Raw genomic sequence first — 25,156 nt, forward strand, 5'->3', positions numbered from 1 at the left:
TCCTTAGGGCGGTTAAGGGGGGCATTTTGGGTATAGGACATTTATATGTCTTGATCATCCTCATAGATTACAAGAGGCTTGGCACATTTTAATATTTAAACCTAACTTTATGCAAATTAAAATATTATAATGCAGAGTGGAGTCCCGACAAGAAAATAGCAGTTTCCCATCTCAGCCTCATTCTCCTCCATTAATGCCAAAGCACAGAGACAGAGAGAAGAGAGAGAAAGAGAAAGAGAGAGTAACTGAGTTGAGTTGTATTCAAGTATTCACAATTTCTACCTCTAAAGATTAAAAAGAGAAAAAGCCTATAGCCTCTCTGTTCCTTCTACTTCTGGCGCCATTTGCAGACTCTTCCTTGTTCAAACTCCATTCTTTTTCTCCTTCCATTTCTGGAAATACGAACACCCTCATGGAAGCAGCACTCAGCAACAACACCATTTCTGCAGGGTCAGCTCCACCACCATCTGGGCTGTCTCAGCCAATGAACATGAATGTTAACATGAACATGAACGTGGGAAACGGCGAAGGAACAACCACGCCAGCAGCTCCGCCAGCACCAGCGTCAACACCAACAACGTTGGTTCCTGCAGTGCCAGCTGCAACGACGACAACAACATTGGTAACAACAACGCCAGGAAGCACTGGGAGCCAAGGGAGTTTTGACTTGTTTGGGAAGAAGAAGAGAGGGAGGCCGAGAAAGTATGATGCAGATGGGAACCTGAGGGTGAGTGCAACCCCGACACCAGCTCCACCGGGTTTCACTTTGTCCACACCTTCTGAGTTCTCTAACAAAAGGGGCCGTGGCAAACACACAGCTTTTGGCAACTACCAACTCTTTTCTTCTTTTGGTGAGTAGTGGTACGGTACAACGTTGTTTTGTTTCTCTCAGGTGTTGTGATGTTGCTGCTGCTGAGTGCTGACCTCACTCATTGTACTATGTCGTCCCCGAGTTGACTTACCCGCCAACCAAAAAATCCCTGTTCCTAGCTCAACCTTTTTTCTTTTCCCTCCCTTCATTTTCTTACCGGCATACCTAAATCATGAATCTCAATTAATCTTACCCTTTTGTCCATGGTTGTTGTAGCTCCACTGTCTTGGGTTTTGTCCCGGATTTCTTTCTTTATTTTGTTTTTTTTTTGTTCTGGGTTCATGGGGTTGGGATCGAGATTTGAGCCTAATTTGTTAAAGGGTCCCTTGATTGATGCAAACGATGAGTACTCATTTGATTTGAGCCTAATTTTCTTTTTATGTGTTTCTTTCTGGTAACGTCTAAGGGACCGTGAATCGGTTACAAAAATGTGAACTTTCCTTTTTGTGGTTAGTAATCTAAGGTTGGTGTGTACATTCATTTGCTTTCCATGGCTAGAAAAAAATGTTCTTTTACCGCTTAACGACTGGATCCACTGGTTCCAGCCTCTTTCAGTATAATTAGTTTTCTTGATAGTATAATACGAATAAGAGTTTTGTCGCCTTAATAGTTTTATCTGCCTTCAGAGGTTGTTTTCTGGTACCCAAAAATACTGTTCTTTTCTGGGTTCATTCACCTGGCCTCTAGTTTTGGAGATGAAAATTATTATACCACATACGGCTAATGTGTGGATTGGTTTTCTGTCCGTGATTCTTGAAGGTGAGGTGTTCGCAAACACAGCTGCTGGTGATTTCATACCGCATGTGGTGACTGTTTACACTGGAGAGGTAATGCAGAAGCCAGTGTGCATTGTTGTCTTTTTGCAGATATATGTAATGATGTATCATTTGGCTCTAGTTTTCTTGAGCAATTTTGACAGATCTTTTTGGTTTGGCGATTTGGATAAGGATCTTGTCACTTTTCTACTTTGCAGGATGTTGCTGGAAAGATCTTGTCATTTGCTCAGAAGGGTCCAAGAGGAATCTGTATTCTCTCTGCCAATGGAGCTATCTCAAATGTCACCATACGCCAACCCGGCTCTTCTGGTGGCATATTGACTTACGAGGCATGGTCTCTTAGATCTAAATGCTTTTTTTACTACAAATTATTGTCTATTTTTCTTTCCCTGCAAAGGTTTTGATTGTTTTTCCAATTCCATGATATCAAGCTTTCTTTGATTGAATTTGATTCATATCTGAAATAATTTCATGGGGTAGCTTGTTTATGTCTTCTGCCAATATAGAAAATGGATGCCATATAGGTCAGCATTGGGTGCATTTATGTCAGGTGATCTCTGTTTGTCTCTTCTTGTTTGTGGGGTTGGACAAGTTATCTGCCTTGTGTATTGGATATATGCTCAAAATTGGCGTGTTGGGTGTATGCTAAAGAATTGGTTTATCCTTTCATTTCATCCGTTCCCGTGTCAGATCTAACACTGGAAATGGGAAATAAGTTAATTATTAAGATGCTAAAATAAAGCATATAAGAGACACAATCCACTAGCTAGAGAAGATAGACACACGCTTCTAGCGGTGTCCTCTTTCGTAAAGTGTTGTAATCATTTTAAATCTAGTGAAACATTTCAACTAATATCAAAGTCATAGTTTTGTTGGCTATCTCAATCTGCAAGCTGAGTTTCAGTTATTGGGGTCATATGAGGCTAGATTGGCTAAATTTATACAAACACCCACTTATATGGTAAAAAATAGGTGGTCAAATGAATAAAAATATCGTTAGAGTTAAAATCAGTGTATTTATATCAGTTTTTTTTTTTTATGAAGAAGGGAAACGAGAGGGTTCTAAAAATAAACTGATTTTAACTCAAGAAAATTTTGTGATTTATTTTATCTTGTTTTCTTCTGTGGGTACTTTTTGAAAAGTATATCTGAACTAAGTCATAATTTTCTAACAAAAATACTATGATAAGCTACTGAACTAGTGTTGCTATGGTCTTGAGTATTGCAATATGATGATAAGTGACAACTAAAATGTTATAGACTTCATGTTGAGCCTTCCTTGTCGTGCAACCGAGAAATGCATAAAGACAATACATAGATTTAGTACATGATGATGATGTGAATCATTTATGTGATGCATTATTAATCTGCAAATGCACATCTTTAAATCAGATATTTAAACATTAACACTTTAACGTGGTAGTCTGTCTGAGGTCAATGTCGCCTAGGACCTGTCATTTTCTGCTGTTTTGCATTTTCTCTTGTTATTAGCATAACCCTTTTGGCATGCATGCAATCATGCTTATTTGTTTTTGGAAATTGTTCAATAATTCAGTCCAGCATTTACTTTCAGGGTCGATTTGAGATTTTATCTTTGTCTGGATCATTCACTGTTGCTGACAACAGTGGCATGAAAAGTCGAACTGGTGGATTGAGTGTCTCACTTGCTGGCCCTGATGGTCGAGTGATAGGAGGTGGTGTTGCTGGACTTTTAACAGCTGCTGGTCCCATCCAAGTATGCTATTTCCTTTACTTCTTTTGTAGAACATTTCATATGCTTTTGAATAATAGATTTGTTATGTCAAATAATCAAATGTGCTACTCTACAAGAACTGACTCTCGAGTTTTAACTCACTTTTTATCCTACACACACCAAAATGACCCTAAACTGGTTTGTTCTGACTGTTATGAACTGTAACCGCTGTAATGAGATTGAAATTGTAACTAGCATAACCACTGTAATGAGGTTTGTATTCTAGGTTGAATGACCAAGATCTTTTAACCTGTACTGTCTACATTTAAATTGTTGAAACAAAATTATGAGAGTCACTAGACTGATATCTAGTTCATTTTGGTCACTATGAAGAGTTCATTATTTTATGACTTATTCACATGTTTGTATTGGAATTTTTTTGTAATGCTTTCAGATTGTAGTAGGAAGTTTCACGCAAAATGCACAGAAGAGCCAAAAGAAGAAGTATCAACGTGAACAACAGCCAGTGGTGTCCCCTACTTCAGCTGTTCCAGAAACTGTGACATTTGCTAGACCTATCTCACAAGCAAATGCTGATCAAGGTGAAAACTTTTTGATGCCCATGTCTCAGATACCAGATCAAACCCAGAGAGAATCTGTCAGTGTTTCAAGTGACAAACAGAACCTAGATGCTACACTTGATGCTGCTACTTGGAATGGTTCTGAGGAATATTCAGACCAGAGGACATCCCCAGACATCAACATATCTTTGCCAGATGAATAGAAGGTTATGGTGCTGTTTTTGTCTTATGATATGATGCTCCACTTTCAGGTCAATAATCTTTCATCACATTGTAACCTTCTTGTTTTGTTTTCAGGTGATGCAGAGGCTGACATGGTAACTGAATGAAACTAACATGGAACTTTGTCGTGACAACTACTAGGTTATATGACATTATGTACAGTTGTCAGAAATTATAAAGGATTATTGAGGCCTCATTATTTTTTCATTACAGTTTCTGTTGAACTCTTACAACTTTTTCTTCTTTTCTTCTAGAGAGGATCTCAAAGACTTCTTAGGCTATTTATTATGTTGGGATTGTTTCGATAAAGATTATTTGTAATTTTTAACTTTTGCTCATTGGGAAACTTTTAAGAGTTTTTCACATTATCATGGATCTAAAAACTATATACAAAAAAAAAAAATTCTGATACCTTCCTTGATACCGATATAAACCATAGGGATTCAATTTACAATTTTAGGCACTTCGCTGTGCAGGTGGATATACTTTTAATTTAAAGATTGGCCTAAAATTCATGTGATTGCAGCATGTTTTTAGAACCTCAACTTCATTTTACTATTGTTATGATTTATAAGAGAAATGGTACTATTTTCTTATAACCAAAAGGGCAAATATTTATTTTTATGTAATTATTTATTAATTTAACTAATATAAATTATAGATAGAGTTTTATGTAAGTCTTACTACTAATATTTTTATTAATTTAACTAATATAAATTATAACTTAGAAAAAATTGTTAGATAATTAAAACTTAATATAGAGTAGAGTTCTTTGATGTAAGTCTTACAACTTTTTTAATGTTTGATTGATTGTAATATTATGTATTAGATTAAAAGTTATTAATTGTTTGCATATATTTATAATGTTAAATTAATTTAAAAGCATTTAAGGATTTTTATTTCAAAAATTGAATAAGAGAGAACATATTTCAATTTAGATGTTTTATTGGAGAAATGACATGTTTATTGATCATAGATAAAGGAATTACACAAATATGATTAACATCAAAATAAATTTTGAGAACTCCATCCTTAGTCATATAAATGCAATTGTTAAGTGACTGAGGAGAAAGCAGAGATTGTATTTTCTATTAGGAAATATGAATATAAAGTTCTTTAAGTGATATAATTTCTTTGGAGGTTATCATAGGTTGTTTGGAAAATAATGACAATTTAAAAAAAAAAACACAATTTTACATTATTGATGAAAAGCTAATCTCGTGTAAGACTGTTTTCAACAATTTCCACTGAATGATTGATAAAATAGAAAATGTAGAAGGGGTTAGAGATAAAAAATAAACCTTGATTGATGTCACAATAAAAAAAATTGAGTAGAAGAAGATCCGGCACTTTAAATTGGAAACTCAAATATAATGACCAAAAGTTCTAATAAGAACTTGGAGATAATTTTCATTTCAAGAAAGTGATTTGAATTTCAAAATGAGAAAATTTTGTATACAAGAGTCTACAAAAGGCATATATACTAGGGATCTTGTACTTAGGGTTAAAACACTACTAAGACCCATCCAACTTGCCTTCTAACAACTAGAGTCTAGAAAGTTTTTAGTTACAAGAAAATGTAAACACATATAAAGCCCTTGAGACAAACAAATGAAAAAACAATTACAGAAAAGGTTGAAAACTAAAAATTACATATAAATACAATTATATTCTACTTCTAAGCCTACTCCACATTATTTATGTTTATTTAGCAAACTAGATGGATGCATAAATCTTGTATAAGTTAATAGACAATATCTTTTTTAGTAAGCAACCTTGTGATCTATTGATCACTACTAAGATAATATTCTTGTGTTATTCAAGAGAGATAGTTAAGCAAATAATACTTAATTATTATATTAGAGTAGTTGTTGCTCAAAGAATACTTAGTTACGTCAAAAGTAGCTTATCAAACGATTAATTAAGTGAGAAGTGATTTGTTGAAATAATACTTGATTAAGTCAAAACTGACTTGTTAAAACAATACTTGTGTAAACTAAAAGTAGCTTGTTGAAAGAATACTTAGATATGATCAACTAGCAGTAGTTGCTAGCCTAAATAATATCGAAACGAGGTCAGCTAAAAGTTGCTACAGGCGGAAACAATACTCATACAAGGTCTGTTAGGAGGGACTATGATCCGAAAAATATTCTTTAAGCCTAAACAATACCTAAGGGATTATCCATGAGTGACTATGGATCCAAAAAAAAAATATATTTTTTGTATACTTCACAACATTATTCTTCTTAAGGAAATTTAATCTATTGATTGAGAACTAGATTTAGTATGCATTTTCAAACAAACCGATATAAAAATATATTGTGAATTTCTTCTTTTCCTTATCTGTTTACATTGCATTTTATTATTCCGTGCACTAACTTGGGAAGGAAATTTATTGTGAGAATACATGTCAAAAATACTTTAAACAAGTAAATCAATTAAGTTAAAGAGTTGCATTTATTGCACTTTATCATACACAAAAGCTATTAATTGATCACTTTGTCAAAAATACTTCAAACAAGTAAATCAATTAAGTTAAAGAGTTGCATTTATTGCACTTTATCATACACAAAAGCTATTAATTGATCACTTATCATAAAAAAAAACTATTTTTTGAGTACTCATAATTAGAAGATATTAAAGGAAAAGATTTAAAAAGTAATCAAAACACAATTTAAACCTTTTTTATTGTGTTTTTCCTCCTTTTCACACACATCCATAAAATTAATTAAATCATTTTAAAGTTTTAAATACATGCATTCACCTAACCTCAAGATGTCATTTTCAAGCATATGTTATCATTGTAACTTCCTTAAAATGATTCCATCAAGGGTGAATGTCCAAGCACCTGAAAAGGAACTTAACTTGAATGCTTTGCTTTACTTTTATTTCAATCTGTAATGATTATCCAAACTCTAGTTACTAACAATTCGTTCCTTGTACAATTAACACTTGAATATTGAATACAAATATATTTGTGAGCATATTTGAGTGTCTTGGGAGTATGAAAATCTTGTTCACTAGTGTTTATCTCAAAAAGATTCTTCAAGTGACAAATCTCCATTGCAGTTATTTTTGAAGTTCATTCTAGAGGTGGTGTGTTATTTTCTTTATTCTTACTATAACTTATTTTGTAATTTCTATTACAGTTATGCTTATTGCATTTTGGTCAATGCCTCAAGCTTCCTTGAGCCATTGTTAGAGTTTGGCTTCTCAAATCCTTCTTGAGTTGGTAAATCCTACAACTTTTTTCTGAGGAACACATCACTTGACTTACAAACACATAATAGAGGGTAACAATGATATCATTAAGAGAAATAATATTGTGAGAATTCTCACAAGGTCGGTAACTTCGCAGAATGAAAAATATAAAGGTTTTTTCACTTCTCACAAAGAACATTTCACACTCAAGCTTAGAACTCTATTTCTCTTGTATACTTTTTTAGTAGGCATGTAGTTGAGTTCTTTAAAGTGTTGGTTACAAAATTTTAAACTTAAAGAATAGGATTATTTCTTGGTGTAATCTTCAACTTGATAATGTAATCGCAAATCCTCTTGTATGATTTGGCTTCATTTTGTTTTAGATTTAATGTCATGTGCTTGGATGATCGTTGCTCTTCCTTCTTGTAAGCTTCAGGTACAAACAAGGAAATGTTGCCCAAATATATGCAAGAATAATATTCAAACAAAGCGATATTCATTTTTACTCATACTTTCTGAATGTTAGAGAAATCGTTAAATTCCTTATAAAGAAAATAGTAATGACATTGTGTGGTATATTATCACGTGTAAACATAAACTTACTCTCTACGTAAAAAAAATATTTTTGTATTACAAATTTTCAATGCAAGCCTTTATTAATAAAGATTAATCAAACTATTAGGCCTCTTGCTTGAACAAGATGACCATTAAAAGGTTTGATGAGGCTACAACTTCATAGAACACATTATAATGCTAACAATAGTGTGTAATAACATCTAAATATTTGTTCATATTTGTTATTATAAAAAAAATTTATTTGCTTAGAGATAGTTTAATGGTTTTATTCCATTTCATGATCCAAAGCATCCTCAGATTAACATGACTATGAACTTTGTTTTAGGTTCACCTTAATCCAAAGGAGGAAGGGATTAAATTTTTATGGCCTTACTTAACATTTCTCAATTTAAAGATAATTATAGGCATGTTAAAGCAAAATATATCAAGAATAAGTGAACATTAGATGTTTTTAAAGGATTAAGATAAACTAAAGAAGGTGTCAAACAAAGAAAACTCCATGGAAGCACTTCAATTTTTTCGAAAGCATAAGCCATGACAAGACTGATGCGAAAAGTAAGAAAAATAATAAAGTAAAAATATATTTCAACAAAATGAAATTGAAAATGGACCAATGATTAGAAAATGCTTAAAAAATGTCACCTTTATGATGAATCCCAACGGATAATGGCAAGAAGATTTCTTACTTGAAAACAAATTATTGTAGTGTATGAAGTATACCGATCAGAATTGATTATCATTAAACATGTACTAATATGTCAGATTGCCTTAAGCCGCTCGGGGGAAAGTCAGAAAAATTGCTTGAGAAATCCTCGCTCAACGCAGGAAGTCAGAAAAATGGCTCCTGCGTCAAGCCGCTCGGGGGGAAGTGAAAAAAATGGCTTGAAAAATCCCCGCTCACGCAGGAAGTCAGAAAAATGACTCCTACCTCGGGACCGCTCGGGAGGAAGTCAGAAAAATGGCTTCAAAAATCCCCACTCAATGCAGGAAGTCAGAAAAATGACTCTTGCCTCAGGACCGCTCAGGGGAAGTCAGAAAAATGGCTTTAGAAATCCGCGCTCAACGCAGGAAGTCAGAAAAATGACTCATGCCTCAAGCCGCTCGGGGGAAGTCAAAAAATGGCTTCAGAAATTCCCGCTCAACGCATGAAGTCAGAAAAATGACTCATGCCTCAAGCCGTTCGGGGGGAAGTCAGAAAAATGGCATCAGAAATCCCCGCTCAACGCAGGAAGTCAGAAAAATGACTCTTGCCTCAAGCCGCTCGGGGGAAGTCAGAAAAATGGCTTCAGAAATCCCCGCTCAACACAAGAAGTTCGAAAAAGAACTCTTATTAGTCAACTACTCAACAGGTTCAGCTTTGTCAGGTTCCAATGCCTTTTTATTATAAAAATAAATATTGAAGCATTTACTTTATTTAAAAGCATATTTTTTGGAGTGAAAATCTCTTGTAGAGGAAAAGGCTTCAAACAGAACTCTTAGCATTTTCTGTTCAGTCTAAGGAACAGATCTAAAGAGAACTCCTAAAGTTCGCCGCTCGGTACATAGAGCAATGAAGACTAAAGCATCGAATATAGACTCCCTAAATACAACGTGAGCAACCTCTTTTAAAGCTCATAATAATCCCTATGCACCTCTTTTAATAAAGAACTTGCTCGGAATTGGGGGGCTTATGTACTATATGAAGTATACCGATCGAAATTGATTGTCATTAAGCAGGTACTAATATGTCAGATTGCCTTACGCTCTACAAATATACGGCATTAATGATTAATTATTGAGTTTGATTACCTAAAATATATTGCACTAATGGTTAATATATGGACGTGGCTGTCACAAGCCTTATAAGTAGACAACTGATGTCCAGGTACAATCATCCTTTTCTATCCTAATAAAATATAGACCTCTTTATGAAACATATCTGATTTGAGCGTCGGAGTGTCTTCTGTAGGTCAACAACCCATTGGAGTTGATCGCGTTCTCGGAGAGGATTGAAGATCAAAAGAGAGCAGAGCAAGGAAGGACGACCGACCCTCGGACCAATTCAACCGAAACAGTTATCATGAGAAGAACAAAAGTAAAGAGTAGAGAACTCTTCAACAAAGGAGAAATTTTATTCAATATTCAAAAGTGATTTTACAAAGAGGCTTTAGGCTCCTTATGTAAACAATACCATGACAAAGGAAGTGAAATGGTCATCTGTCTAAATGATTAAAATTCCTAAGTGAATCATGAAACTAATTAGATTCAACTATTCCTTGTTAGAACTAAACACTACAAACCCTATTAGATGCTAATATCGCTAAAGCGGGTTTTGTTAATAAAAAAATCTATAACGGAATGAAATTATAATTTAGAATTATTCAAATATTGAAGACCCAATTTAGCTAAATAAATAAATAGAATACACTTATAAAAGTCTAGATTATCATACTAAACTGAATCATCACTAGACTATACAATGATCAAATGCTATCTAGGACACATTAAGTATAAACTATGATTATTTATATATGTGTTACATAAAGTGTATTCGTGATTTAGAGCAAGGCTCATCAAAACTAAAATTGAGAAAGAACAGATGAAATAAGTTTGATTATGTAGAAGTCAAGATAAGACCAGGTTATGTAGAAGTCAAACCATGTGACCATATGAGTAAAAGTCAAGACAAACCCGACTAAATGAAAGTAAACTAGATGAGTATACTAAGTTGATGAACAAAAACCAAGAAAGACCAAATGAGTTAAAATTCAAATCAAATGACCAAACAAGTATATTAAGTAAACGAGTTATATACAAGTTGACTAAATAACACATAAACCATACAACCCATTGGACAAATAAAAGAATTAAGCTAGATACACTATTTAAGCAAAGGAAATCTGAATGTTGAAAATGAAGCTTAAATAAAAAAATAGAGTATCAAGTTTATCATGATGCAAATCAAGAATTAAAAGTATTATTGATTGAAGATTTTATTAAAGAATAAAAATATTTGAATAATATCTATACTGATGGAAGATTATGGATATTGAAGAATATCTTATAAGATTTAAATCAATCATAGGAAGAAAATATTTTGAAAATTTCAAATTACACAAAAAAATATCTTGAAGATCATATTCAAAGCTAAAACAGTAATATGGAATAAAGGTTGAGAAATTTAAACTGAAGAAGAAATATAGGAAAGGAAAGAATGAATAATTCGAAGATGCAAATACTCTTAATGTTATTTAAAGACTTTTCATATACAAAGTAAGATGAAGATATTCATGAAAAGAGAAAATATTCATAGATGAAAATATATCAATTGTCATATTTGTCAACGAGAATACTAAGACCTATATGAAGAAAAAGATATTATTGAAATTTGTTGAGAAAGAGAGAACACACATGAACAAGAATACACAAGAAAGGTAAAAGAATAAAAGCTTTAAGATTCTAGAGTCAAATTCTATTAGTGGCAACTGACAATGGGTAAGTAATTAACCTTTGTAATATTCTTCACATAATGATGTTTTACCATGTGAGCTTTGATGGGTTCTTAATCTGAGGAGGAGATTTAAAAGGTTATACCTAGAAGGGTTGATACTAGTGATACTTGGAGAGGTTGATACTCGTGATACCTAGAGAGGTTGATACTCGTGATACTTGGAGAGGTTGATATCCGTGAGACCTAGAGTGATTGACATTCATGTTGTAATGAAAATGGAATATTTCATTAGAGGAATTTTTTTAAGTGTGTTACTTAAGAGATTGTTTGTAGCCCTTGTGTTAAGGTTGACCTAGTATAAATTTTGTGTGTTCTCTTTATTCCTTACACTTTAATTTATTATTATATATTTGTGCAAAAATGTTTAAAATGTTAAAATGTTTACAGGCTCTATTCATTCCTCTTTTAACCCATTGCCCCTTATAGATTCACCTTACACCAACATTCTCTACGCCAAAGCTTGACAAACGATTAGAGAAAGAGGAATTCCTTTAAAGAAGAAGACAATAAGAATGACATAAAAAGGTTTACAATGGTCACTTCTTCTCAACCATATATAAAGAATTCCTTCGAAGAAGAAGACAATAAGAATAATCATTCTAAAAGTGAAAAACTTTGTTCAAATTCAATTGCGTGTTAAAAAGCTTTGTAAAAATGCTATTGTTATTCATTCTAGAAAACTAGTTGAGAAAGCCTAATGATTGAATACATCGAAAAAATGCTACCCTTTTTAGTGAGCTAAAATCATGATCTGTTGATTACTCAAACCTTGTGTGTGTTTAAGCTAGGAGTGACTTGTCAACAAAATACTTAGTTAAGTCAAAAGTGACTTGTGTAAATAATACTTGAACGAGGTTATTCAAGAGAAATTAGGAGCCAAAAGAATACCAAGACTAAGTCTGGACTGGCTTGTTCAAAGAATATTTGGTTGAGTTAAAAGTGACTTGGTAAAAAAAGTAACACTTATTTGTATTTTGCAACAAGAGTTTAGTTAGTTGAACTTGACTAACTGAACATACTTTTTAACTAAAGGAACTAGTATAAAATGTTAATTATTATTTTTTTAACTTTTATACTAAATGTGATAATTATTTAACTAACTAAAGAAGGAAGGAAAAACATGAAAACAAACTTTAAAAACATTTATACACCATTCACATCTATCTTATTATTGTCTAATATAGCTTGTATAAACAATACAAACAAAAAATTGAGAGAGTTTTAAACAACAATTTAACCTTCTATTCTCATTGTTTCGTGTTTTTTAGATTATTCGTGTTTAAGAGAAACCTAAAAGAGTGAATCAAATCTTATATCCATTGTAAGATATAATCTCTCTTTTTTGTGAGCAAGTGATCTAGATCATTTTTTTTGTAAAGCTTTTGGTTTTAGTTAGGAGTAGTTATTCTAAAAAAAAATCTATTTTAACTTGGAATAAATGTTTTTCAAAGAATATTCGAGTTTAAGAAAAAAAATTATGTTCTAAACAAGACTTAGTAAATGTAGAATAAAAATTTATTTTGAAAGATCCAAAAATATAGACACAAGATGTTTTGCATATGTCATTATTTGAGCTAAGATAAAATCATCTTCATGTATTATACTTTGTCTAAAAATACATAATAAAAATAAATTGGAATATGAACTTTGACCTAACAACTTTTTTTTCATAAAACAATAAAGTTTAAACCATAAAGAGATTTTAACATATCAAGTTTCCAAATAAATCCATTCAAATATATAACAAGCAATATATAACACAAGTTTGATGGTTTCAAACTTAATTGAAGTTTCATTATGATTGATTATACCATGGGTATATAATCTTCATTCACGAATAATACCAATTAAAATAAAATTCAGATTTTATAATTTAGTTTGTTACAAGTATAAGAGCGAAAAGGATGAAACAAAAAAATAAAAACCATTTTTGCTCTTCATTGTTGTTTTCATAGCTTGAAGTTGTGTTAACCCCTTAAATAGATACTACTGTTACGCTCCCCTTAACTTAACATCTATATAATTTTATATTTTTCTCCCTTAAGTACGACGAAAAGATTATCTTAGTCTAACTCTTTGTCATCTGAAGATGACACCATAGGAGAATTGATAACAAATTCCTAGCCATGGTCAAGCACTTTCAAGAGAGTGAAAGTCATCCATGAAGATGGTGTCAACTGTACCTTGTAGGCCACCTTTGGAGGCATCATGGAGCATGGATTGAAGAGTAGTGTAAAATATCTAGGTCATTGTATTTGGCCATGTAGTGTGGGTTTTTTTAAGGCTTGTATTAAGGCCTTAAGTAGCATATGATTTTCCTTTAAGTTAGACATCAAACCAAGTGAAAATTGTGTGCCATGTGTCATGGTTCCATTGGAGATGATTTGCTTTTTAGAAGTGGTCACATGACACCTTAGGAGTGGAGATGATTTCTTTTTGGTAGTGGCCATATGTCCTTCCACCATTGGTGAGGATTTGCTTTTAGTAGTGGCCACATGGGTCTTTAGGAATGGATATGATTATGTTTTATGAATGGTCACATGTCCTCCCATCATTGGAGAGGATTTATGGACACTTGTGCACTCCTTAGAAGGCCTCATTTTTTGCCAATGAGAGCAAAGATGAGAGATCATGGTTTTAGGGTTAGAAGGAGACACCCTTGACCTATAAATAAAGGTGTCTCCACCCTTGTATTTCATCTTGGATTAATGTAATGTTATGCTTCCAAATTTAGGTCATACACTTCTTAGATCAAGACTAGAGCAACCCTAGAGGTCTCTTTAGTCACCTTCCTCCTTAATTTGGCCTCACCTCTCTCGGAGCCACCAAACACTACACCACCACCACCATATCTCTTAGAGTTTGTGAGCTTCTACACCATCTACACCTAAGCTCATCATCCTTGGACCATTTACCACCACATTTTTGAACCATCCATATAAGGAAACACCCATCTTGCACATCTCCTAGGTTTGTCCCAACCTAGCCAAGGAGATTGCTATAAAAAATCTAAGAAGTTGGCAAAAGAGTCTTAATCCTCGTACCCATAATTCTTAATCATGCTCGATAAGAGAAGAGTGGAGTATTGCGTTGAAGACATCTAAAGTTTCCTTGAGACATATATACTTTACTTCTAAGGTATCTTAACAATCGTGAGGCTCAAGGAAGAAGATAATCACACATGTGGAAAACATTGAGTAGTCCATACAAAGAGGAGCTGTAACAAAGATCAATCACTAGGGAAAAACTGGAGAGAAGTCTGCTAGCAACATCAAAGTGAGACTTTTGCTTAAGTGAGAGCAATCTAGGATTATGGGTATGGATCATTTGTACCTGCTTTCATCACATCTTTTTTATTAGTAGATTTTTAATAAGTTTTAAGAAAAATTCTTTTAAATTGAGCATAAGTTTGTTTATGATTTCGTATTTGGAAAGTATTCTTTCTAGTCTTTGTAAATTGAGAAATAATTATTTTAATTCGACATGTTATTAAACATTTCTTAACAATTATAAGTTGTTTATAAGATATTTTATTTGAATATTTTATTATCAAATACTCAATAACTTTTTTTCTCTTTCACATTAATATAATTTTGACAATGTCTATCAAGTGTATGAATGGATAGATTAAAACAAATTTATTTTAAATTAAAAGGTATAAAAAATAACAATTTAAAATTTGAAGTATTATTAGTGAAAAATTGAATTTATGATAACTTATTATGACAATTGTAATAAATCTATCATACTAAGTAAATAAGTGATAAAAATGTAAATATAATGCAAATTTCTATGTCAATTATCACTAAAACCAACATAGAAAGTGAGAGTGGTGAAAATTTTGTAATGAAATATAAGATTTTTTATGTTGGTTAACCTGCATAGAAAGCAAAAACACTAACAATTTTGTAAAAAGTACAAGACTTTCTATGTCGGTTATAGTTAAAATCAACATAAAAAGTGAGAGTGATAATAATTTTGTGATAAAGTAGAAGACTTTCTATGCTAGTTACTAGTAGAACCATTATAATGTCTTTAATTTGCTTTTTCCCTTCTAATCACACTAGTTCCAACTCTTCTCCTCTTTGCACCCTCTTTGCCTCCTCGTCTCCTCCTCGCCTCCTTGCTGCACACACCCTCTCACTCTCGTTTGGTCGATATTGCTCTAACAATTCTCTCGTTTTGTAAGTGGGTGTTTTTCTCCTCGTCATCATACTTCTTGACGATGCCTCATTCCTTGTGCTCTTAAAAAAAACAAGATCCAAAAGCTCAACTTCCTCGACAAAACCTTCATGCCCTCCACCAAGTTTAACAACAAATTTTGTGTCTAGGCCTATACTTATGCGATTTTAGCTTTTTAATTCGCGTGATATGCTTCTGTTTTGAAGAAAAGCAAACATAAAGACACAATAGCAATTTTAAAAACTTCGTGAACTTATAGGTCTCAATTGCATGGGAACCATAACTATATATAGGTTTTGTTTCGGTTCATCAACAACTGAAGCTGAAATGTGTACGAAATTTTCAAAAATTTTCAAAATTTTCATTATATTTTTAAATTATTTTATCTGAGGAATGAGATTGGACTTTGGTTATTGAAAAACCGAAGTCATATGCATTTATGTCCTCGGTTACTTAAGAATGGAGGCTGAAAGAGGTGCTCCAAATTCTACTTGAGCATCTAAATCTGGGTTGATACCAGCAAAACTATCTCTGAACAAAGTTCTAGCACCATGCCAAATGTGCCAGAAAAAGAATAGCAAACCAAATGAAGCATGCCTAAAAGTAAATCAACCCCTTGGGCTACTATGAAAAACATTATCTGATTTCAAAGTAGCACGGTCTAATTCAATAATTTTACCCAATTGAGCACGTCTAACATATTTTTTCACAATAATGGGATCACTATAACGTACTCCATTAAGCTCATCACCATAGAACTCAACAGTTACACCTACTTGTTCGGCACTATTTTTATCAATTTTTTTCAAAAATTCCACTATTTTTTTGTTTATTTTCTCTGAATAGGGTATTTAACTTCGGTTTTTTGCTAGCATAAGCCATATATACCTTTTGCTTCAGTTTTTAAAGAATCAAAGCCGAAAGATTGATCAAAATTTCAAAATTTTTACTCCTTTATTTTAATTATTTTATTTGAGCACTAAGATTTGGGCTTAGTTTTTAAATAATCGAACCCAAATGTTCTTTCTGCTTTAGTTTTTAAAGAACCGAAGCCAAAAGGTTTATCAAAATTACAATTCTTTTATTTTAATTATATTATCTGAGCGTTGAGATTTGACCTTGATTTTTCAATAACCTTTTTCTTTGGTTTTTTATTGAGATGAAGTCAGAAAGTTGATTAAAATTTCAAAATTTCCACTGAAATTTATAAATTTTTGTTTCATTAGCACCATTTAACATCAATTTTATGAATAATCGAAGCCATATATGTGTTTCTGCTTCAAATTTTCTAATAACCAAGACCTAAAGGTTTTTCTAGGGTTACATTTCCCGAAAGAAACAATTATCTTCTTCCTTCCTCCTATGTGAACCAGCATGCAACCTCAATTGCAACTCCCTTTTCCATTGAACACTATTGTTATTATGTCATTGTGTGTCAAAGTTATCGCCATTGTCTGCATTGTGTCATTCATTTTTGTTTGTTGTTGTCTTGCTCCATTCACCTATTACATTTGTCGTCTCCATCGTTGTGGTAAGGTATTCTTGTCTTTTTTTTTGTGCCTTTGTGATGTTTGAGTCTTGCTTTTTTCATTGTTGGTAAACTTTGTTTTCTTTTTCCTGCCATTTTTGCTCATGTCTTTATTTTGTGAGCTTGCTTTATTAATGCCTAAGATGAATATGATGTTTAGGAATAGAGAAGGAGGTATTTTTTCTTGCTAGGAAACTCAAAACAATTTAATGTGTTCATTTATCATTCGTTTTTTTATACTCTTTGGTAAGATGCCAAGATAAAAAAAAGTAATTGTATGTGGTGGCCTCCCTTACTTGGAATGTTGTGTTGATGTTGAACAAATTGCCTAGACCTTATGAATAACTTTTAATGGACTGTCTTGTCACAATAGCATGTAATAATTCATATTTTAGCATTGTCTTCACTTTTCAATTTACTATAGAAATAGAACTTTAGTAAATTTTAAAAAAATATATATATTTTTATTATACATGAAAATTAATGTAAAGTAAAATTAATATTATTATTAGTATATAATTTAATTTTTTTTATGAATAATATAATTATTTGTGTCTAGGTACTATAACATTGTGGTGAGATTGTGTAGCTCAAAAATGCGAGTATTGTTGTCCGAGTTTCACGCTTCCACGTTCCTATTCTTATCTTCAAAATTTATTTCTACTATGAGCCTATAATTTCCTAGTTTGTTGTTTATTTTTTGTATGTTTGATATGTGATTAATTATATGTTAAAATATATAATTTTATTTTGTTTAATTTGAGATTCTTTTTCATTGAGTTAGCCTTAGTTTCCTGTTTGAGATTCAATACAAAAATTATTTTCTATCTCCAAGTGTTTAAAAGAAATTTTATTTCTTAAAAATCAATATAAGAGGAGGTACTACTAATAATTTATAATTATTGAATCTTGAATTTTTTTGGTTGGACAATTTAAGAAGATTAATCAATTTTTCTAAACTTATTAATGCATATATATTCTAATATACATGTTTTAAAATTCATGAATATTTTCCAATTTTATATTGTCTTGGTCTTTGGGCGCATGTTTGATTGTGATTGATAATCACGTTCATTTCGTGTAACTTAAAGACCAATAGGAAATGTTGGCAAATTTTTGTGAAAATTAAGATATGTTGTTTAAAATTGATATGTACATTAAAATAAAGAAAGTGAATCTTCTTGAATTGGATAGGGTCATACCTTCAATACCAAAATGAGATCAAAATTAAAAAAAAAAAGATTACTGAAATTGTAACAATTTCAGTATATATACATATGGATTAAGATTGCATTAATTCACCATACATCAGTTATGAGTATGACAAAAGATTGCACAACATAATGAGGGTAAAAGTGATAATGAAGTGAAGTTTAAATGTCCTTGTGTCAACTGTTTGAATAGGAGAAAGTTAAATGCAACTGAAATTAGGGAACACCTAATATGTGATGGTTTCCTTCGAATTTATACAATATGGACATGACACAACAAATTAATAGACTTCTCAATTGTCTCCTAAACTTAAAATGTTGTCAATTCTAGTATGGAAGATTTACTAGAAGAAGACAAATTAGAGGACATGATCTGTGATGTTGTTGCAACAACTTTTGTCCAAGCGCACATGTATGAGACGATGTCTATTGATGTAGAGACTTCGTTGTATGTTAGTTCAACTAAGTTCAAACGGTTGTCAATGGTGTTAAGGCTCATGAATTTGAAGGCGGCCAATGGATAGACAAATAAGTGTTTAACAAAATTGTTGGCGTTGTTGTGGGTTGATGGGGTTGAAATATTTGATGTCTTTGCTTTTGAAACTTTCATGATGCATGCAATGTTATTTTTCACCATTAATGACTTCCCAACTTATGATAATTTATCCAGATGCAGTGACAAGGGTCATAAAGCATATCCTATATGTGAAGAAAACATTACATCTCATCAATTGAAACATAGAAGGAAGACATTATATATACACCATCATAGATTTTTATTATCTAATCATCCATATTAAAGGTTAAAGAAAGCATTCAATGAACATCAAGAGAATGACGATGTGCTAATTCCATTGGCTTGCCTTCAAATTTATGAAAAAGTTAATAAAGTACATCATGTTTTTCGAAAACATCCATGAAGTAATCTTCAGCAAGTCCTTGGAAGAAAAAATCAATTTGTGAAAGTTAGAGGGTAGGCCTTGCATATATGTAATGCATGTAGAAAAGAATGTGTGTGATAACTTGATTGGTACACTACTCAACATTCAGGGAATGACAAAAGATGAAGTAAATGCTCGTTTAGGGTTTAGGGTAAAATGAAGATCCGAGAAGACTTGGAACTAGGGGAGACTCATTTTCCCCCTACATGCTACATTATCTCCAGACAAAATAAGATAAGTGTTTTCCTTTGTTTAAGGAGTGTCAAGGTACCACAAGGATACTTTTTCAAATATTAAGAGTTTAGTGTTTATGCAGGACTTGAACCTTGTTGGGTTGAAGTCTCGTGATTGTCATATCTTAATGAAACAATTAATATCAAAGTCTATTCATGTTAAGGTAGCACAAGAATACTCTTCGAATATTAAGAGTTTAGTGTCAATGCAAGACTTGAAGCTTGTTAGCCTAAAGTGTCACGATTGCTGCATCTTAATGCAACAACTGTTATTGAAGGTTATTCATGGAATTTTACCACAAAATGTTAGACAAACTATAACTTGATTGTGTTCATTTTTATATTCAATTTGTAGTAAATTCATTGATCTTGTAAAGTTAGATGAACATCAAAGTGATATTGTTATCATCTTGTGTCAGTTGAAGATGTTTTTCCCTCCATCTTTTTTGACATCATGGTATATTTACTTGTTCATTTGGTAAGAGAAATACAGTTTTGTGGACCAGTATGCGTAAGATGGATGTCTCTTATTGAATGTTATATGAAGATTTTGAAAGGGTACGTGAAAAAACAATATTCCTTAGAAGCTTTTATGATTGAAAGGTATATTGTTGAAGAGAGTATCGAGTTTTGTTCCTATTACATGACAAAAGAAAATCTTATAGGAATTCCTCGTAGATAATGGTTGAATAAGTGTTCTATAAGTAAAAGAATCCAAGGATTAAATGTGGTGGCCAAAGATCACGTAAAATTGTTGCAAGCATATCTATACTATATTGAACAACATAGATTAGGTGATCTCTTACTTATCTACAGACAAAGCCATTGTGGAGGACAACAATTCGAGATAATAAGAGAAATGACAATTGATGGAGCATAACAAAATACTTATGTCTTTGTTGTGGCTAGAAAATGGATTGAAGTTTGATTTTGTATGTTGTACAGCTTACGAAATTAATAATTGCATATTCTATACGAAATATTTCGATGATAAAAGCATAATACTAAATAGTGGAGTCAGTCTCGAAGCTGAGTCGCTACAATTTTTCACATTAAAATATCAAAATCTTGTATTTGGATCAATGATGTACTATAGTATAATATAAAAGATATGGGAAGTTGATCATACTATGTTTGTTATTTTAGTGTTTAAATGTAAGTGATTTGGCAATAAAAATGGTGTCAAAATGGATGAATTGGGTATGACTCTAGTTGATTTTTAAAAGGTGGGATATCGAGACAAGCAATTTTTCATGACATAACAAGCATCTTAGTTTTTTTATGTAAAAGATTTTGCGCTTGAACATTGGTATGTCACTCTTCAGGGCAAAAAACAAATGGATGTTAATGAAGAAAATTTGATTAATCTTCATATCAGTGACAACCATCCATTTAAAACAACAATCAAGTTTGATGAAGACTCTCTAGTTGACAATGTACTTGCAATTCGGAAAGATCACAATGAGGGAATATACATGACCAATCCATAGCTTTATGTATGAAATTCATATTCCTGTATAAATTTACATGTTTTGTTAAATAATATGTTATATGTTATTTTATACGTTTGTTATTAATCTTTTTTGTATTTTCTATTTTAACAAATATATGGTTGACCATTAGAATTCATCAAGGGATGAAGGACCCACTAGATAATGAGACGAGTTAGTTTTGAGAGGACACCTATTGTTATTGACGTCATCACTAGTGTGGCTACTAGTTCAAATTCGGACATCTTCATAAGCTATTTAGGAGTATTGGTAAGTTAATTAATGTGTCTGAGGTTGATTGGAACATGATATGGTAGGACATATTGGTAAGTTAATTAATGTTATTTAATTTATAGTTTGATTATATTAATAATTTCCTAAATACTATTGATGTGCATTTTCTTTATTGTAGATGACATTTGATACACGAAATGTGGTAATGCTTAAAAATAAATGTTTGTCTTCAGTCATTGATAAACTTTATGGTTTTAAGATAAAATTGACGTTTAGATATATCTTTGGAGGAAAAAGGAATGGAAATCAATGTGTCAAAGACAAGGCAATTGATGAAGAAACCTGACGTTAGTTTGTTGAGATTCATACATATTAGGGATGGAAGGTTAGTTTATGTGAAATCATCCATTTTTCCATTGATAATTGTGTATAGGTTGAACTAATTCATTAAATGAATTTTATATGTTACAGAAAAAGAGGACAAAAGCACAAGGGATAAGTGCTCAAAATAAAAGCTCAACTTATTATATCATGATGGGTATAGAAAACTTGAAGAGATGATCATAAAGGAAAAGGTAGAAATTAGGTCTCCACCTTTTGAGAGTGATTGTCCACAACCTCCTTCACCACCATCCCATCATGAAAAGTGGAAGTTAGCTCATCTACGATCATCACCCCACAATAAATCTCAAAAAGAATTGTAAGATATAAATTTTCTTTAAATAATAATACTATTTTATACAAATTAGATGTTAGATTTCTTTTGTTATATTACAGGACTCCTTGGTTGAGTAAAACTCTTAAGGTAATTTCACTCTAGAAGGTCGTCATGACATTCTTGCTATTGCAATTAGACGACTTGAGTGTGTGCATGTTGTTGAACAGGATTTGACATTTGACAATATTTTAGAGGCTCTTCTCGTCAAACTTCATGCACACATAGTGTTGGGTATGAAGAAAGGCAACTCTATGATGAAGTCACTCAATAGTTATGGCATTTGTTCGTAAGTATTTCCTCCATCAAAACCTTTTGTACCTCCCATAAGTAAAATTAACAATCATTTTGTGTTAAGTTATGAATTGAATAATTTTTCTTTAACAAAAAAACATTAACATTGGGTATAATATAGGTAGAAATGGAAAGGGGAGTTGTTCAGCTCCATCCATACCAGGGGATGACATGGATGACACTCGTCCATGTCAGTTATATTTTTTGATGATACAAGGATGTCACTAGTGGCCCATGGAACAGTATTTGAGGCAGTCACAATTCTTCATGGTATGGAACTATCAAACAATGATGTTAGGGCTATAATGGAGGAAATTATCATACTAGATGCTTTAACTCTCATGCCATTAGATGAGGTATATATAGTGGCACAAACATTTTAACATTTCCTCGCTTAGCCTAGAGATACACTTTAAAAAGAAAAGAATAGAAACACAAATTTGAATGAATCTTTATGTATTGGACTCATATCCAACTCGAGAAGACATCTCGATAATGCACGTCCACCTCGAGAAAAGATTCATTCAAATTTGTGTTTCTATTCTTTTCTTTTTAAAGTGTATATCAGATTTAGATTTGCATTGATTGAGAATGACTGGAAATTGCCATTGCAAGTTCTGAAATATGAAGTATAAGACCCTGTGATGGGCTTACTTTAGTCAGAATGTCTTTCTGAGTGTAATTAATACTTTATCCTCAATCATATGCACATTTAAATTTTGTTCTATGCTTTCTTGAATTTGGCTGTGAATTTTAGATTGATGAATAGGAAAATGAATATTGGTTGGAAAAATGAGTGGAAAGAGTCAAATTAAGTTCTGAAATATAAACCAGAATACCCTAAGGTGGGATTCACATAACAAGATGTCTTCCTGAGAACTCTAAGCACTCTTTTATTCACTCCAATGTACATTCACCTAAGAATTCATGCTACTTTTGAGTTTGTTATTTTGCTTTTGATTAGTTAGAATTTAGGTACTGATTTTACTGTTTCAATTTCCATGCACATATGTTTCTTTTGTTTTAGCTACTGTTTGACTTGTATGCAGTGTTAGGTTTAATCTTTTCAGTACTTTAGTGTAGGTTTTATTTCTTTGCATTTTATTTCTTTATTTTTCTTTTATACAGAGTTAATTTCTTTACTCTTTTCTTTTTAATTTCTTTGTTTAATTTCTTTCCCCACCTTGCATTAGTAATTAGTTAATAAATATAGAATAAAAGCAAGAATTAACCAAACACTTAAAACTTAATTTTTTTGAGTTCTTGGATTGATACTTAGGTTGTCCCTATACTTCATTAGTGGGAAAACTTAGTTTGTTCTGATTTTGTGCGACCAAAATCAAGTATAACACACTGACATCCCATTGTACTTGTACAAGCAAGATGTCTTACAACTTATGTTAGGAAAAGAAAAACTGAATATTACCCTTATTCAGTTATGGATGATGTAAACCTTCAGATCCTTCTTTATATTAAATTCATTTATCTAATTACTTATATCAAATAAATGTTTTATGTTCATGTATATGTGTGGTGTCAGTAACAATACAAGGTTGAATGATGTATATGGGTTCATAGACTCAACTCACTTATGAAGGCAATAAATTTGATGACATCAAAGCATACTTCACCAACTGTTTTACATAGAGGAAGCAAATATATTTTGTCCTTTATATTGTTGCATAAGTGTAGTTTGTTGATTTGTAATTATAATCCGTCATTTTAAGTATAACAATAAAGTTATTTTAAATTAGACATTATTGATAACTGCTTGTGGTTTCCCTAAACGACAACATTGTTGTGTGGTTTTGCTCCTTGCACAAGTCTATCCCAAACCATTTCAGACAAGTAATAGATTGGTAAGAACCTCAATGTTATAAACTTTTTTTTGTTATAAAAGTGTATCCTAAAACGTTCCTTTTTTCATAGTTTAATTGCAGGACATGACATGTTGTTAGGGAAATCAACCACTAAGGCAAAAAGGCTTTCATGGTTGTCCCTCAAAGTTTGGTATTTTGGTCCATATATTTATAATTATTTGATTCATTTTCTTTCTCAATTATTTATAATTGTGCTGATATATTATAGTGTAATAAACAAAATCAGCTCATACGAGTGTGATTACTATGTAATGTAATAGATGACAATCATTGTTCGTGCTTGTATTACAACTCGTTGGGACACGATAATAATTGCATTGAATCAAAACTAAAGGGTATTTGGCTTCGATTATAAGCAAAACTAAAGTCAAATCCACATTTTTTTATTGTTTATAATTTATTTATGGTTTAGTGCTTCAACTCTTAGGAAACCGAAACCCAAATATTGAACTGTAAGTTTCGATTGCCAAAAACACACTCCTTTTTACTTCATCCGGATATGTTTCGATTATATAACTAAAATCCAATGTCCAAAATATAGCCCTTCATTGCACTAGTGCTACCTCAACACGGCAAAGCCTAACCATAAACTCATAAAGATTTCTTCCTTCAAGCCCTCATCCGGTGAAAAGACGTATTTCTCCCACTCTTCCAAAACTACACGTGAGTCATTCATAGAGATCAAAGAACAGCTAAATAAGAACAATAAAATAAAAAAACCACACTTTCTATCATATTTAATTAGTACATATATCATATTTATTAGATTTTTTTTTAGAGGAGCTTTGCGAACAGTATATTAGATTTATAACTTATATAATGTTTAATAATGATATGAACTTTAATTATTCATTATATTTAGTAAATACAATTTAATGTATTCATGAATACGACATTAACATATCAAATTCATATTCCATTACATATTATATTACATAAGCGTTTTATAATAATTTTAATGGTAATGATATGTTCTAATATATTTAATAAATTTATTAATTCAATTTTAATACAAACCCCACCAATAATCCACCCATT

At 31.8% G+C, this 25,156-nt stretch overlaps 1 protein-coding gene across 1 annotated transcript; it reads left to right on the forward strand.

Moving 5' to 3' along the window:
• The first annotated feature begins 140 nt into the window (after positions 1-140).
• LOC124836544 (AT-hook motif nuclear-localized protein 7-like) lies at positions 141-4,481 on the forward strand. The gene is made up of 6 exons (XM_047311718.2): positions 141-851; positions 1,631-1,698; positions 1,845-1,976; positions 3,221-3,382; positions 3,795-4,127; positions 4,219-4,481. The coding sequence occupies exons 1-5, from the start codon at positions 413-415 to the stop codon at positions 4,122-4,124; spliced, it is 1,131 nt and encodes a 376-aa protein (XP_047167674.1). The 5' UTR covers positions 141-412; the 3' UTR covers positions 4,125-4,127; positions 4,219-4,481.
• Positions 4,482-25,156: the final 20,675 nt, after the last annotated feature.

The sequence above is a fragment of the Vigna umbellata genome, chromosome 8 (assembly GCF_029865625.1).
Source record: "Vigna umbellata cultivar VRB3 chromosome 8, Vumbellata_1.0, whole genome shotgun sequence".
In the NCBI taxonomy this organism is placed as follows: Eukaryota; Viridiplantae; Streptophyta; class Magnoliopsida; order Fabales; family Fabaceae; genus Vigna; species Vigna umbellata.